A 17,113-nucleotide genomic window follows, 5' to 3' on the forward strand; every position below is an offset into this window, starting at 1 on the left:
GGAGACGACTTCCCTCGTCACGCCGCGCCATTGGTCGCTTCGTCATCGCCGTCCGTCCAATCGCTTTCCTCGTGTGCCGCCGGCTGCCGCGCCGTTCAGCATTTGGAAAAATTGAAAACAACCCAAAAAATGGACATTTTAGCCATCCGGACAACTACAAAAAAAAATGAACCCACCGCAAATATTTTGAACTCCTGTAAGAATTCCAATTATGGTTTGAGGAAAAAAATGACCCCCCCCAGTTGTTTTCAAACATGACAATTCCCCCTTCCCAGAAAAGGAAAACATTGAAACAAAATAATAATCATACATGTAAATGATTGTTGCTTCTGTCGTTGAAAATGCATCTACGCTGCTGTGCACAGCTTCCACTAACAGCATGACAAGTTCGACTTTTCTGAGCCCTCGAGAATGGATTTTTCAAAAGCAGCCATAATGCATAAGGTCATTTCATTGGGACGTTTGACGTGAGGTGTGTGCTTCGGAGTGGCAAATGTTTTGCAGAGGTCTTCTTGCCCCACCTGGATGACGCACAGTACATGAGAAATCAATTTGAGAGAGCTGGACAGAGTGTGGCATTACTGGCTCATTTTATGTTGATTGTTTCACTTTTAAGTGAATGGATTATTCATATTTGTCTTTACATTAGGGCCCGACTAATTAATCTGCCAGCCGATTTAATCGGCCGATATTGATTTTTCTATTATTTCTGTGGACTTTGATGCAAGTTAATGCTGAAGAATTCAACGTGACAAAAAAAGAAAAACCTTCTAAAGCTTTGTTTTGTTTACATCAGGAGAAATCAAGCAAATCCTGCAAGGAAGAACACGGAAACATAAGCAAAAGTTGTTTTGAATCATCTAATTGTCACTTGCTGTTCTTTGATTTTGAATTTTTTGTTTATTTTATTGACACTGGGGATGGGGGGAGGGGGTGGGGGTGGGGGGTGCAAACCTTTGTGCTCAAGGGCCACGTTTCATTTCTGGAAGGACCTGGTGCAGCTGAAACTCGGTGAACGGCATCGGCGTTTTAGCCTATTTTGGAGGGTGCTGAAGCGGCCCTAAAATGACTTGAGGGATCCATTTTTGTCCTTTTGTTTTTCAGTTGTATGTTAGAAAAGTGTCAAACCTTACAGAACTTGAAGAGCAAAGATACAGTACATACGGCGCGTCCCCGCATGACCTCCAAAATGGTTCGCTCCACGCAGCCCCTCCCACCTCTGGCTCTGAGCCAAACGCCGCCTTCCAGCGACATGGCCGTAGTACCCGGCCGGCTTCAACCGGGATACAACGTGGCACGTTTTGTAACTTCAACCACTCGGTACCTTGCTTTTCTTTGTGTCAAATGTCTCTTTCCCGTGTTGAAACAGCCATGCGTCCAGTTCTATTTTCCAAAAGTTCTTGTTGATTTCAAATTCAAGGCTTTGGTAGTAAAGGCAATTCTTATTGACAGAGCAACTGAAATACACTTCTTTCATAACGGGAAAGACAAAAGTGCACAATGGTAAAGATAAACCGCTTCATAAAAATGGTGCAAGGTTTGTTGCCCTTCAAACTCTGCGGATATAAATGCATAAATGATTCCAACTCCTCATGAAAGCCATTACACTTATACAATCGTAATAATGGGAAAGACATGCAATAGTTCCCACACTTTCACAAATTCATACATACTGATTCATATCTCATTTTGCTGTCTGCTATTGTGTCAATGCAAAACGGCTGCCTCATCCCAGATCCCTCTGGTGTATTGCAGGAGCATCCGACAATGACATTTCCAAAATGGCTGACAGGAAGCTGACAGGCTGAAACAAAACTTTTTGGGAAAAAAAAAAAAGAAACCTTCAAACAAGTATTTCAAGTACAAATTGTAAAAACGTCTGAAAAAAGCTATGATTACTTGCAGTAGTTTACACTAAACTGGCCTCATTACATTTATGACTGGCCCTCTTATAACTAGCTAAACTAGCTAACGCTAACGTACATGGCATTGAGCTGGTGTTCATCTGTAAAGGTGTCACTTCCAAAAACCTTCTGAAAATCTTGCCGGTGTTCCTGTGAGCTCAACAAATACGGGGGGGGCTGTCGGTGGAGCATTAAAGGCGCATTCATCAGGTCCGCCATCGAGGTTCTAATCAATGTTTAGTGATAGGAGGGCGGGTGCGGGCTGATGGTATCAATTAAACGGCATCAGAGCCCGAGCAGCTGAGGTGGCGATATCCCGACGGCGCTCCATTAACTAAACGGCGCGCTCGGAATGCCAACGTCCTCTGCGGCACCGAGGCGCCGGGGCGGGGGTGACGTCAGGTAGCGCCAGTGCGCCAACACTCCGTAGAATGAAATTGTTCACAGGATGCGTGGGGAATAACAAGAAGAACAACAACTAGAGAATGCCATTTGTGGAGAAATCGGGAGCCAATACTGACGAGACAACACTGAATGGAAATGCTGCGATGAATTGTCGAAGACTTGAACTTGGAGTGATTTGAATAGCTCGAGATGTGGAAGGAGGAAGAAAATAAACTGGGTAAAAATTAGGGTCCGGCTGGTTTAATCGGCCGATATTAGCGTTTTCAAGTCAGCAAAAAACGGCAAATATTTATTTGTTCACACAACATGAGACAAATATAACAACATTCATTCTTCCGTACCACTTATCCTCACGCGGGTGGCAGCCTATCCCAGCTGACTCTGGGCGAGAGGCGGGGTACACCCCGATCTGGTCGCCAGCCAATCGCAGTGCACCTAGAAACAAACAACCGTTCGCACTCGCAGTCACACCTACGGGCAATTTAAAGTTTCCAATGAACCTGCCGCGCGTGTTTTTGGGATGTGGGAGGAAACCGGAGTACCCGGAGAAAAGCCACGCAGGCTCGGTGAGAACATGCAAACTGCACACAGGCGAGGCCGCATTTGAACCCGCAACCTCACAACTGTGAGGCAGATGTGCTAACCAGTCGACAACTTTGAAAGAGAGAAAATATTTTGCTGCTTTTTGGTGGAAGGAGGAGCTGTCGAAAACAAATATGGGTCATTTTCGTATCATTTGATCAACAACAGTAAAGACATGGCCCGCTGAATTTCAATCAATTCATTGTATTAATATGAGCATTTGAATTCTCGGCTGTTGTTATCTATCAAAAGGTCCGAATTGAAATATAAATAGAGCAAAGTAATATTTTTCAAACTGTTAATGCCGAAATCTCTTTACTGACATTTTGTGAAGATGCTAAAGACATTTTTGGATATATCCCATTTTTCTCCTTTTGCTTTATTGATTCGCTTTTCCCATGAAAACTAACACAAACGCATCTTAGTGTTGAAAGAGTTGCTTCTTTTTTTTTCTTTTTTTTTGCTTCTTTTCCAAATGTCACTCAAGCCGTCTTTGGCGTTAGCGCCACTAGAGGGAGCCTCGTCATCTTGTTGCAATACACCAGAGGGACCTGGGATGAGGCAGCCGTTTTGCATTCACGCAATAGCAGACAGCAAAATGAGATATGAATGAATATGTATGAACTTGTGAAAGTGTGGGAACTATTGCATGTCTTTCCCATTATTACGATTGTATAAGTGTAATGGCTTTCATGAGGAGTTGGAATCATTTATGCATTTATAGCCGCAGAGTTTGAAGGGCAACACACCTTGCACCATTTTTATGAAGCTGTTTATCTTTACCATTGTGCACTCTTGTCTTTCCCGTTACGCAAGTCTCTTCGCACACTGCACACCACAAGATAATCACTCTTAACACACACCAGGATAATCACTTTTAACACACACCACACCACGAGATAATCATTCTTAACACATCACGAACCTAAGGATAATCACTCTTAACACACTGTACACCACAGGATAATCCGTCTTGTGTGCAGTGTGTTGAGAGAGTCAGAATCATCTTTATCTGGCCAAGTATGTCAAAAACACGCAAGGAATTTGTCTCCGGTCGTTGGAGCCGCTCTCGAACGACAATAGACGGTCATTTGACAGAACATACTTTACTTTTGCGACACAAAAAACCTGAAAACAGTACGGACAGTCACCGAGCAATGAAAGGTTACCAGTAATGCGGAAAGGCTGATACGTGTTCTTGTTTGGGGACAATTGTGCAAATGATGCTGAGTCCTCGAGCAATTTCGAGCAGTTTGAAATGAGTAATAGAGCAATAATCTGGTCCAGTGAAAATTGTGCAAATGGCGCAGAGACATCAAGAAAGGTAAGCAGTTTCAAGTGACTAGTAGTGCGATAATCTGGAACAGTGTCCATTGTGCAAACGAGGCAGATATTTCTCCGGCACGAGCGGCCAGTATCGATCAACAACAGATATGCAAATAGTGCAGCGTGGCGAGCGCACGAATAATGTGTAATTGGCTTGACTGGATGGATTGTGATGTGTTAAGACTGATTATCCTGGTGTGGTGTGTGTTAAGAGTTATTATCCAGTGGTAATCGTGGTTGCGGTTATCCTGTGGTGTAGATATTAGGCATGATTATTCAGGCGTGTGGGGTGTGTTAAGCATGAGTATGAGGTGGTAAGAGTGCTTATTCTGTGGTGTGGGGTGTTCACAATGATTATGCAACGGCGTGGTGTGTTTTAAGTGATTATCTGGCGATGATACAGTGGGTATGTGTTGTGGAAAGTGTTAAGCGTGATTATTCATTTTGTGGCGATGTGCTAACCAGTCGTTCACCGTGCCACCTTGGTTATCTTTGTCTTCGGTCGTCATATGTCAAAAAATGGCTGATTTGAAACGGGCTAATATCGTCCGATTATTCGCTCGGGGTCCTAGTAACCCTGCTGTGGGGAGGTCACGGGGGGTTGTTTGGCGAGATGAGACCAATTAGGAGTGGAGGTCTTCAGAGGAACATAATGAGTTAGACTTAGTGCTAACGATTGCAGTCCGGCTCGAGCGCAGGCCGCCCTCTCGCCACCCACCGCCTGTATGCACGCACGCACGCACGCACACACACACACGCGCGCGCACGCCATTGATCCGGAATAATCAGAGCAAGCGTAACTTTGATCATGAGAGCAAGAGAACAGGAAGCGAAGGCGGCGGCTTTGAGGCTTCGAGGGCTTCGCTTCTCCGACGTGTCTGAGGTTCGCTTCCATTCTAGCCGTGTGTTCAGCATCCATTACGTACCTTTGACCCCCCCCCAAAAAAGAAGAAAGAAACATTGTTTTCCCAAGCCCTTGAGGTTGGTAGTTTTCCAACTAAGTCTTGGAGCAGTTTTTCTGCCGCAGTTTGGACGGCTGGAGCTTCTCATCGATCGGTTGAAGTTGTCAAAGAGTTGGAAGTATATTTGAGGTCATAAATGTGTACTATAGGCTGTCCCACAAGTTTTTTTTTTCTATTTGGTTTCCGGTATCAGATGTGAGGCCAGCAGCATTCGACAGCTTAGACTTTGCTGTTTTTGTAAGCACATCATACTTTTTTTTTTTTTTTTTTTTTTTTTTTTTAAATCATCAATGAATTGGATTTAAAAACACATTTTTCAAAAGTAGGACATCATTTAAAATGTACAGTGCCAAAAATGCACAGACATAAATTGATTTACCTTCTAACACAAATTACAATAACGATGTAAATACAATCCTCAATAAATAAAGCAATTTAATCACTGAAAAACTGCAAACTCTTGCCTCGTAAATGTAACTTTTTTCCGAGTGAAAACATCTTACTGTACTTTAAGACAGTGTTGTTTTTTTTTTGTTTTTTTTTAATGATCTTTACTGGCTATATCAGAATCATCTTTATTTGACAAGTATGTCCAGAAAACACACAAGGGATTTGTCTCCGGTAGTTGGAGCCGCTCTAGTACGACAACAGATTGACAGAGAACACTTAGGAGACAGAAAGACATTGACAAAAGAAAAACAACTGAGCAATAAATGGTTGCGAGTTATCTGGTAATGCCGGTACATTTTCTTTTTTTGACAATTGTTCAAAAAGATGCAGAGTCCTCTCGCACTTAGAGCAGTTCGAAAGACTCATATTGCAATAGTCCGGTGCAATGACCATTGTGCAAAGGGCGCCGAGACTTCCAGCGAGTAGTGCGATTATCCGGGACATTGTTGATTGTGCAAATGTTGCAGATACTCCTCAGTCAGTGTGCAAATGGAGCAGATGCTACTCTGGCATGAGTGGCCAGTATTGGTCAACAACAGATATGCAAATAGTGCAGCGTGGCGAGACAACTACAGTGAGAGCACGAGTAATATATAATTGGTCCCACAGAAATGTGACAACGAACTCCATCCATCCATCCATCCCTCCGTCCATTTTCTGAGCCGCTTCTCCTCACTTGGGTCGCGGGCGTGCTGGAGCCTATCCCAGCTATCTTCGGGCAGGAGGCGGAGGACACCCTGAACTGGTTGCCAGCCAATCGCAGGGCACATACAAACAAACAACCATGCGCACTCACATCCACACCTACGGGTAATTTAGAGTCTCCAATCAATGCATGTTTTTTTTGGAATGTGGGAGGAAACCGGAGTGCCCGGAGAAAACCCACGCAGGCACGGGGAGAACATGCAAACTCCACACAGGCGGGACCGCGGATTGAACCCGGGTCCTCAGAACTGTGAGGCTGACGCTCTAACCAGTCGCCCACCGTGCCGACAACGAACTCAAGTCAACTAATTGTCAGCATGTTGTAATGGAATTGTAGGTTAGGTGTTTAAGAAGTTGATCGCAAGAGGGAAGAAGCTGTTGTCTGCTAGTTCTAGTTTGCATCGATCGGTAGCGCCTACCTGAGGGAAGGAGCCGGTGACCGGGATGCGGAGGGTCCGAGAGGATTTTGCACGCTCTTGTCTTAGTTCTGGCAGCGTGCAAGTCCTCAAGGGTGGGTAGAGGGGTACCGACAATCCTTTCAGCAGTTTTGATTGTCCGTCGCAGTCGGAGTTTGTCCTTTTTTGTAGCAGCACCGAACCAGACTGTGATGGAAGAACACAGGACCGATTCGATGACCGCTGTGTACAACTGCCTCAGCAGCTCCCGTGGCAGGCCGTGCTTCCTCAGAAGCCGCAGGAAGTACATCCTCTGCTGGGCCTTTTTGAGGACGGAGTTGATGTTGGTCGCCCACTTCAGGTCCTGAGAGACTATAATTCCCAGGAACTTGAAGGTCTCGACTGTTGACACAAGGCGGCTGGACAGCGTGAGGGGTAGCTGTAGCGAAGGATGCCTCCTGAAGTCCACGATCATCTCTACAGTCTTGAGCGTGTTAAGCTCCAGGTTGAGGTTCAGGTTCCAGCAGGGGACCTGTGACGCTCTTGAGGTGGTCCGGCACGAGACGTTCAAAGGACTTCATGACCACAGATGTCAAGGCGACAGGTCTGTAGTCATTTAGACCCGAGATTGTAGGTTTCTTGGGGACTGGAATGATGGTGGAGCGTTTGAAACAGGATGGTACTTCGCACAGTTCCAGAGATCTATTGAAGATCTGAGTGAAGACTGGCACGAGCTGGTCCGCGCAGACTTTGAGGCAGGATGGGGACACATGGTCCGGGCCTGCCGCTTTGTTAATCTTTTGTTGTTTGAAGATGCGTCTCGCATCCTGTTCGTGGATGGTTAACGCAGAAGTCGGTGGTGTGGGGTGCTAAAGAGCCCTTTTCAAATCTGCAGTCGAAGGTATTCAAGTCGTTGGCTAGTATTTCCATCCATCCATTTTTTGTACCAGTTTTCCTCGCTGGGTAAAGTTCAAATTTAATTCCTCTCTATGGTGAGCAAAGGGCATTAACTGATTATCGAAATAGTAGCAGGTATGTACGGTATTGTGTTCGCTGATCCTTCGACGAAAGGCACTGTGAGAGGGACAAAAAAGATTTTTTAAATCTGGTGCATCGATAAATAAAGAAAAAAAATTGACAAATACTGTAAATTGATTAAACTGGTCAAGAACAAATGTAGCTGATTTAGGACAATTTTGATGTGCTGAATGGTTTTGCTCAATTTGCACGATGGCCACTTTTTTGTTGACATGTACAGGTATTTTTGCTTTAGAGGTTCAAATAGACACTGGAATTGTGGATGAGGGTTGATCAAAAAATAATGTGAGTACATTGTTAAATAATAATAATACGCTGCGCCTTATGTATGCGTTAAATACAGAAATAGACCCCGTAACTGAGACTGCGCCTTTTAATACGGTGCGCCTTGTGGTCGCGAAACTACAGTAACCGTTGGTTGCGGCCCTAGAAACCTAATAAAGAAATACGTTGGAATCAAAACATTCTTATTTTTGGAGTTTTAGCCACTTAAATCGAGCAAGCCATTTTAAAGACACTAAATATGAAATAATCATTGAAAGTTATCGTATTATATCATTTAACACACGGGCCAGTAGGGGTGAATTTCCCGATACATTTTTGTTGTTTGCGATGCGTTGCGAAGCAAAGAGTGTCGTCGCGGTCGCGCCGGTCCGACCGAGCTAAAGGGTTCGCTCGCTGCGGCCGTCGGGTTCCAGCGAGCGCTGATGTAATTGCCAGTGCCGCCCAATTAGGCCTCCTTCACGCACAACAAGGTCAAGGGTCAGTCCCGTCCTCGCCGGTCGGCGCTCGCTCGCTTCGTGCCGCCTTCCACGTCATCCGTGTCGTCCGTGTTGCCGCCACGCTTCGCTTCATCTCGGGAACGTTGGCGGGAAGCAAAAGTGACAACCAGGAAGAGCGCGAGCGTTTAGGATCCGGTCATCCTCGTTGTCGTCAGCGGGGTGACTGACACCCTGGACTTTTTTTCCCGACCACCCCCGCAATCGCGGAAATCTGCCAAGTAGCGACCACACGCAAACCTCAATTCCAATGAAGTTGGGATGTTGTGTAAAATGGAACTAAAAAGACAATACAATGATTTGCAAATCCTTTTCAACCTATATTAAATTGAATCCACTACAAAAATAATATATTTCATGTTCAAACTGTGGAACGTTATGGTTTGTTGTTGTCGTTGTTGTTTTTTTTTGTGTGCAAATATTCTCTGATTTTCGCGGTTCCAGACTGGTAAAGTTGAGGAATGTTGACAAAAACCAACACCTGTTTGGAACATTCCACAGGTGAAGACGTTAATTGGAAACAGGTGAGTTTCATGATTGGCTATAAACGGAGCATCCCCAAAAGGCTCAGTTGTTTACAAACAAGGATGGGGCGAGGTTCACCACTTTGTCAACAACTGCGTGAGCAGAAAGTCCAACAGTTTAGGAACAACGTTTCTCAATTGCAGAACAAAATACACAGATCTATATACAGAACGCAAGGGGGGTGTCTGCCTCTATTGTCATGAAAATAGAAATCAATAAAGTTTGCTCTCTTGGGGGCCACGAATGCAATCCAAATGGTCCCGATTTGACAGAATTTGTCCTTTGCTTTTGGGTTCTTATTTTCCCATCCTAAATATGGTTAAAATGATTCCAATTCAATCATCTAGGGGAGGCTGAATATCGTATTTGGGCAAATGGTGTGCAAAAGTAAAAAAATAAAAATAAAAAAAAAACATGACAGTTCTCTATAAACACTGAAAAACATTGCATTGAAATGAAAATAATATTTCTTTCCTCCTGGAAATGGTGTAAATCAAAATTCTGCCTGGCAACAGCTGACGAAAGACCTTCCCTTTTGCTTCTTTGCTGGGTTGTGGATTGACAGCAAACCGCAGATTTCAAAGTTGCGGGCGCCGGCTTCACGCCGCTGCCGCTCGCTTCGCTTGCCGTGTTGTTGTGTTTCGGTCATCCACAGAGCGCCAATCGCGCAAGGCGCCCCCCTCGGGCCGGGAGGCGAATCCATTCAGAGGATTGAATTGAGGAGGGGAATATTGCGATTCATCAATATTTCTACTCACCCCAATTATGTAGTATTACGTACGCTTTAAACACATTTCAACTTTTTAAAACATTCTGCAACTTATTAAAAGACTCTTTATGAAGTATTACTTGACGCCTGTTCTCACTGGCACAATTCTCCAAATAAGAGACAAAGTGTGCTTGCTTCTAGCACTTTAGGTGGTCCACTGTAAAACTGACAAAAAAAAACAAAAGATCATCCAACGATTTATTTAAACACCAAAATGTTCAACCGATCAGATGACGTCATCTAACTAACCTCTGCTAGCTTAATGCTAACTTATAATGCGAAACCCAATAGATGGGCTAAAGGAAATTAGCATAATTCTAACCCTTCAAACAACTGCACGGCGCAGCAACACATACTGTACAAACAGAGGAAACAGCAACACTCACAAGCAGATTTTCTCTCTGCTCTGTGGGAACAACCACTATTACTGGCGTTTAGTTGGGGACCTTCTGTGCCTCTTCTTCTTGCTTTTAATTACGCTGCACGTGTTTCACTAGGGCGGCACGCTGGCCGACTGGTTAGCACATCTGCCTCGCAGTTGCGGATTCAAATCCGGCCTCCCCTGTGCGGAGTTTGCATGTTCTCCCCGTGCCTGCGTGGTTTTTCTCCGAGCGCTCCGGTTTCCTCCCGCATCCCAAAAACAATTGATGTATTTCATACATTTCATACACAAGGTAACTCAATGTGCTTTACATCATTAAAAGCATTCCAAAACAAAGAAAACAAAACTGCTCATAAACATTTGAAATAAAGAGAGAGAAAAAAGAAAAGTACAATTAAAACAGTGTACAGTGCAAGAAATATCGTTTAAAAGTGGAATTGCTCGAAAAAAGAAGAGTTTTGAACCTGGACTTCAAAACATTCCCACTTGGGGCTGACGTGACTTCAGCTGGCAACTTCTTCCATTTGTGCGCAGCATAATGGCTAAATCCTTCTTCACCATGTTTGTTTTGAACTCCGTGCTCCGCTATTTGACCCGAGTCTGTCGGTCTGTCATGCAACTTTACAACAGAGAGAGAAATCGGCAAATAATCAGCTGATTTAGCAGATTTTTAAATAATGTTTGTTTGAATGTCATTATCTTTTTTTTTTTATCTTGTAATGTGTTCATGTGAAAAAAATAAATCAACAAAAAAAGGCCAGATTTTTGCTCATTTGAAAATGGCAAATTCAATCGGCCGATTAAATCGAGCGGCTGTGATAGAGCGTCAACGTTTCTTTTTGTTACAACAACTTTAACGTTGAAGGTAAACGAGTTCAATGTAAATTAATTGCTGATGCTTGTTGTGTCCTGGGGGCCAATTAGCATCTTTTAATTATTGCTGTTGGAAGCTCTTGTGTACACACACACGCAGACACACACACACACACACACACGTGTGTTTCGTGTGTTTGTGTTGAACTGTTGGGTTTGTGACACATACATCATTCTGCCCCACAATTTTTTAAAATGTTTTCTGTGCTTCCACTACTACCACATTTTGGAACGATTTGAAAACATTCAAACTTCCAAATATTTACACAATTCAGGACATCAATTAATAAGCCTTTATTAATTTCATACTGAAAACAATTCCCATAAATGCACATTTTCCACAAGAAACACATTCAGTTGAATGAAACATTCAGCAAAAGAAGTAGAAATCTTTTCCCATTCGAACTTCAAATTGTTTAGCTCAATTTAGGATATCATGGAAAGTATTTTTCACATTTCCCTAATTTTCACAACAAAATATTAAAATGAGATAAAAGATATTTTACATATTGACCTCCTTCAGCATTTCATTTTCTGCTTATTCAGCTCATCCTGGAAACTACTTTTCACTAGGCTTTACACGATCAGGATTTTTGGAGTTTAAAAAACCGATCACAAGATGGAGGAATGTGTCTATTTAAACGACCTGTTCATTGACTGTATGTCCTTGTGTACTTAATTGCTCCCAAAAATCTATTTACAATAAATAATGTTTTTATGCCAGTGAGGTATAGTGACAGACAGAACCAATGAATGGTCTTCTATTAGATGGCAGGAAGTCAATACAGTCATGAATGGATCCACTTTTTGTGACATTTTTGTTTGTTGGTGTGCCGTGAGATTTTTCAATTGTCAAATATGTTCCTTGGCTCCATAAAGGTTGGGAATCACTGCTCTAGTCAGATCGTGTATTCTAATCAGTCAGGTCAAACTAACATTTTAACATGACAGAAATAATGGGTGCTAACTGACTGTAATTAAATTACTTCATTTTTAATTCAATTACTTCACCCGCACCGAAACATGAGAGCATGATTCGACAGAACGGCGGCATGTTAATGTCCAACCGTTCGTGGTACCACTAGCTTGCTAGGCTACACAACGTTTTGTTGCCTGCTTGCGAGCCGTATCGTATTCAAAGTACGTGAACGTACCTCAAGCGAGCCTTAAACCAACGTCCTCTCCTGTACTGCGCACCCGTGACCACCAACACATGTTTTTCCCCATTTTGTCCTTAGAATACAAAGTCGGCTCTGTTGTATCCGGTCGCATTTGAGTTGACAAGATGAAGCCCAATGATCGTAAAAAACGGGATGCGGTGGTTTCGGAATACAAGATTTTATTGCAGTAGTCTCAGTCCTGAAAGACAAATTTGTCTTGTAGTCTGATCCGGCTTTACGCGTTGTTTGTCTCAGATGTGTTGTCGGTTCCACACCGCCGACATGTTTTTTATTTATTTTTCATAACTTTTGGCCGTCAGATATTTCCAATACTATGTCAAAAGACACGCGACAAGGCTAAAAATAAACTAGCTTTTGGATTCAAATATACTGCGCACGCGGCGACGCGGAGTAAATGTCTTTTGCGGATCGGATCGGCGAATTATGACATGCCTCAAACTCTGACACTTGTCATACAGGGACCGAACAGCCCTTATCGGGGGTCCGGTACCCCATACCCCGAGAGCACCCTCCGCAGGACACGAGGGACACGGTCGAATGCTTTCTCCGAGTCCACAAAGCACATGTAGACTGGTTGGGCAGGACCCTGCTGCGGGTGAAGAGCTGGTCCACTGTTCCACGGCCAGGTCAAAAACCAAAACGCCCCCCCCTGAATCTGAGATTCAATTTCCAGACGGACCCTCCTCGCCAGAACCCATGAGTGGACCCGACTAGGGAGGCTGAGGAGTGTGATTCCCCCTGTAGTTGGAACATACCCTCCGGTCGACTTGCTTTTAAAGGGAGACCACCGACCCGGTCTGCCAATCCAGAGGCTGTCTGATCGTGAACAATTGTTTGAAATGAGGCTTCAAGCTGTTTAATGCCACTCTTAGCTGAAGTTGACTCTAAAACTAAACATAAAATGAAGAGAATTACATGTTTTCTGTTTAACACAACCAAATAGCTTTGCCTTAGGAAAGTTCGCTTAGCTTGATGCGATTACATAATGAGAAACACCATTGACATGGTAATTTATAGTCGCAGTGTTATAACCCTTCAAGCAATGGATATTTGAACACGAATGGTGATATATGATAATACTCACAGGCATAACTGCATATTCGTTATCCTCTACAAAGAGCCACTAATATTAATGCTCAGGGGTGACGTCTCCTCTGTGTCAATGTACGTCCGTCCGTCTGTCTTATCCTGCCTCCGGGTGGCCAAGGTGCGCACACCAAAAGAAGCAGAACTATTGAACTCCATTGCACTGAAGCACAAAGTGCGACAAAAAGGGCTCACCATAATTTCTCATGTATAATACGTGACATCTTTGTGTCCGGCAGCCTGGCGGCGTCCAAGGAAGCGGCGGCTCGAAAAGCCGCCTCACCGATGCCGCCCTCCGAGTTCCTGGACAAGCTGATGGGCAAAGTGTCGGGTTACGATGCCAGGATCAGACCCAACTTTAAAGGTAGGAGCGGTCACTGAGACGGTTGCTGCATTTCGTGTGAACATCACACTCTCGTCACGCTAGCTCGCGCTAGCTCACGCAAGCTCCTTAAGACGAAGATGTCACTTTGGAAACTTTTGCAAACTGGTCACCCGGAAAGGTTTGTATTTGTGACTTTGGCTGTGTTCGAAACACTCCCTATTCACTAGGTATGCATTTTTAATGGATGTTTTGGTGAGTTACATAATCCACTATATAAAAAAGTAGCACAAAAAGTTAAATACAACTGAACTGGTCATCTCAAAAATCCACTAAAAAGTAGGGAGTAGGGAATGATGACTGTGATCGCAATCATTCACTACAACAGGGTTTTTAGTGGACTTCTTATGGAACTATCTAGGTCAACTCTCTAAAAAAAAAAAAAAAAAACTATGTAGTGAGTAGGGAATAAGTGAACTTTGACGTGAGACTAAACCATTTGACTATAGCAGGGGTGTCGTCGCCATTTTAATTGACGTGAGGCTGTGGTGCTGGTACTTCAAAGAAGAGCCACTAGATGGCACACGGTACCGGATGCTGGACTCACGCTAGCTCCCGTTGTTCCACCTTAAGTCAAGTCCCCCGTATCAAGTTGTTCCACCTTATGCCTAGATCAGACTACAGGATTTTAGCCCTGATATTGGCCTCATTAGCTATCGCAGCCGATTTCCCATACTTCCCATTAAGAACCCCGAGTCAAATGTTCATCTCGTCTATGCTGCGGGCTGCTAAGAAAATGGATGTTCATCATTTGGACACCCTTTATTTAAACCATGCAAACGTTTTTGACCCAGCCCCCTGAAAGAATTGGAATCGACAGTCGTTTGGAACCGGAATCGAAATAAGGAAGCGGGATTGCTCAAATTCAAACGATGCCCAACCCGAGTTGCCACTGTCTGCCCGAGATACGGCAAGATTTTATTGCAGTGAAAGACCAAATTTGTCTTGTAGTCTGATCCGGGCGTTAAGTCAAGTCCCATATCCAGTCGTTCCCCCTTACGTCAACAACGATTACGTTCCCAGATAATGTAGTTCCACCTCAATTCATCACAGCAGATATTTTCATTTCAAGTGCCGTCGAGAGAGCCAACAGTCCGGAACGTGTGCGGTCCACCCTCACTCTGGACTCTACGGTCTGTCGGGAAATCCCAAACGCAATTGTTGTATTAATCATCTCATGTGCTTGTTCTCAACTTTCAGTGTGGAACAAAGGTAAATGAATGATCAAATGTCCGATCTTTAGAAATCTCCTGCCCCCACTCCCCCTCCCCCACCACCTTTCTCCTGCCCCCTTTTGCACCCAGCTCGCAGGATGTTTTTTCCCACGCCTATGATGCTAGCTGGCTACATTGCTTGTAGCCACATGCTATCCTGACTGCTGCTTGTTTTTTTTGTTTTTGTTTGGTTTTTTTTAAACTCTGATGATGATGATGATGATGACAAATGGAGCGACCCCCACCCCCCTCTCCGAATGGACGCCCCCCTTTTAAGACACATGTCACAGGTTTCTCACTTCGGCAACACAAGTCCGAACCGCGAGGAAGAGTCAATTCAACCAGCTCAACCTTTGCTGTTTATTGCCACTCCCATCTGAAGTTTATTGTCAAACTAAACTGTACTTACAGTCCCCTGCAAAATTATTGGAACGGCAAGCTCAAGTCCTTTTTTTTTTTGTTGTATTCTGAAGATATTTGAGTTTCAGATCAAAAGATGAATATGAGACAAAAGTTAAGAATTCAGCTTTTATTTCACGGCATTTACATCTCGATGTGTTCAACAACTTGGGAGAGAGCACCTTTTGTTGGAACCCACCCACTTTTCAAGTGAGCAAAAGCATTGGAACAGACATTATGAAATGAACTTCAAGTGAATAACATTTAATATTTGGTGGCATAACCCTTACTTGCAATAACTGCCTCAAGCCTGCGACCCATTATATTTACCCATTATAATTGCATTTTTTAAAACGACAAAATAATCTTCAATAAGCAGGTATAAACTGCCAATAAGCGTTTTTGGGGTTGAAAATCGGGAAAAATTTGAAAGAAAAGAAAATGTGCTGAATTGCGACGATGTGTGGGGCCACTGTAGATTGACTGATGATGATGATGATGATGATGATTATTATAGCTTACAGCAAAGCAAACCCCCGAATTCACTGACATAACAAACAATGAAAATGAATTTTGTAGAAATGAGGTCGAAATTTGCCCTCTCCCCTTTTGTCCTCGATACATGAGCTAGTTTTGCTAAAACACGCTATACATGAGCTAATTTGTGTCGTGCTACATTTTATTTTTTGAACTTGTGCTTCAATGCTAACACTCACTTGACTCAGTCATATTTTGTTTAAGATTATCCACGTCTAGTGAGCAGTCCTTTTGCGAGAGGGCCCCCTCGTGTCCAAGTGGCGCTCATCATATTATGATGATGTGTACTTCATATTATTATGCACTTCAACATCTGTTTCCCGTGCTAACTTCCTCAGCATTAGCGAGCTAGCGTCCACGTCTGTGCTCGTTTTCCCATAGCGAACGCGTCACACTGAGCGCGTTATGCCGGCGAACCGGGGCCGTTTTGAGCATTTCTGCGTGAGCGTCTTATTAATGACCGTAATGAGCGATGGCATGATGGTGTTTGATGTTTGCCATGCTACCGATACGGAGGATGAGGAGAAGACGATCTGCGCCTGTGCGATCGTTTAAGAGATAATTGTGATGAGGTGACCTGAATGTCCACGCTCTGCCACGCCTGTCATGTCGTCAGCGTAGCGTGTCAGCGCACACTCGTTCCTTCATCGGGCACTAATGTGTGCGTGTTTGTGTGTGTGTGTGTGTGTGTGTGTGTGCGTGCGTGCGTGCGTGCGTACGCGCCAGTTGAAAAAGGGAAACGAGTGCAGCACGGCTCACTCGTCTCTGACACGCGATCTTGAGCTGACGACAACAGCCAATAGACACGCACAAGGTGATGCTGGAGACACATGCAAAAAATAAAATAAACAAACACAATCACAACACACATACATACACGCACACACAAGTGCTCACACAACACACATGCAAACAAGCACAAAAATGCGCACACATCACAAGCACACAACACGTCTCACACACACATACACGCATGCATATACAACACACACAAATATGCTCGCACAGCACATCACACACACAAATTTACACAAATGCACACACATACTGACAAACAACACGTCACACACACACAAGCATACACACACACGCAATACACGCAACAGTGGTGTTCAATTTCTTCACTTAATAATAATGATAATCATGGATTTTATTTATAAAAGCACTTTACACTGAATAAACCGTCTCAAAGTGCTACAGTATGAAGTAGACAAGGAAT

The 17,113-nt window shown here is 43.8% G+C and overlaps 1 protein-coding gene across 4 annotated transcripts in view; it reads left to right on the forward strand.

Annotated features, from left to right (window-relative positions):
- The window catches only part of glra1 (glycine receptor, alpha 1), a 75,123-nt gene that overhangs the window by 14,083 nt on the left and 43,927 nt on the right, over positions 1 to 17,113 (forward strand). For 3 of the 4 annotated variants that reach the window (XM_061685244.1, XM_061685243.1, XM_061685245.1), the window contains exon 2: positions 13,602 to 13,726. In XM_061685244.1, coding sequence (XP_061541228.1) covers positions 13,648 to 13,726 — 79 coding nt within the window. In that variant the 5' untranslated portion in view covers positions 13,602 to 13,647. Of the gene's footprint in view, positions 1 to 13,601; positions 13,727 to 14,944; positions 14,957 to 17,113 lie in introns of all 4 variants that reach the window. The other variant, XM_061685246.1, reaches the window with a different exon arrangement.

Source organism: Phycodurus eques, chromosome 9, assembly GCF_024500275.1.
Source record: "Phycodurus eques isolate BA_2022a chromosome 9, UOR_Pequ_1.1, whole genome shotgun sequence".
In the NCBI taxonomy this organism is placed as follows: Eukaryota; Metazoa; Chordata; class Actinopteri; order Syngnathiformes; family Syngnathidae; genus Phycodurus; species Phycodurus eques.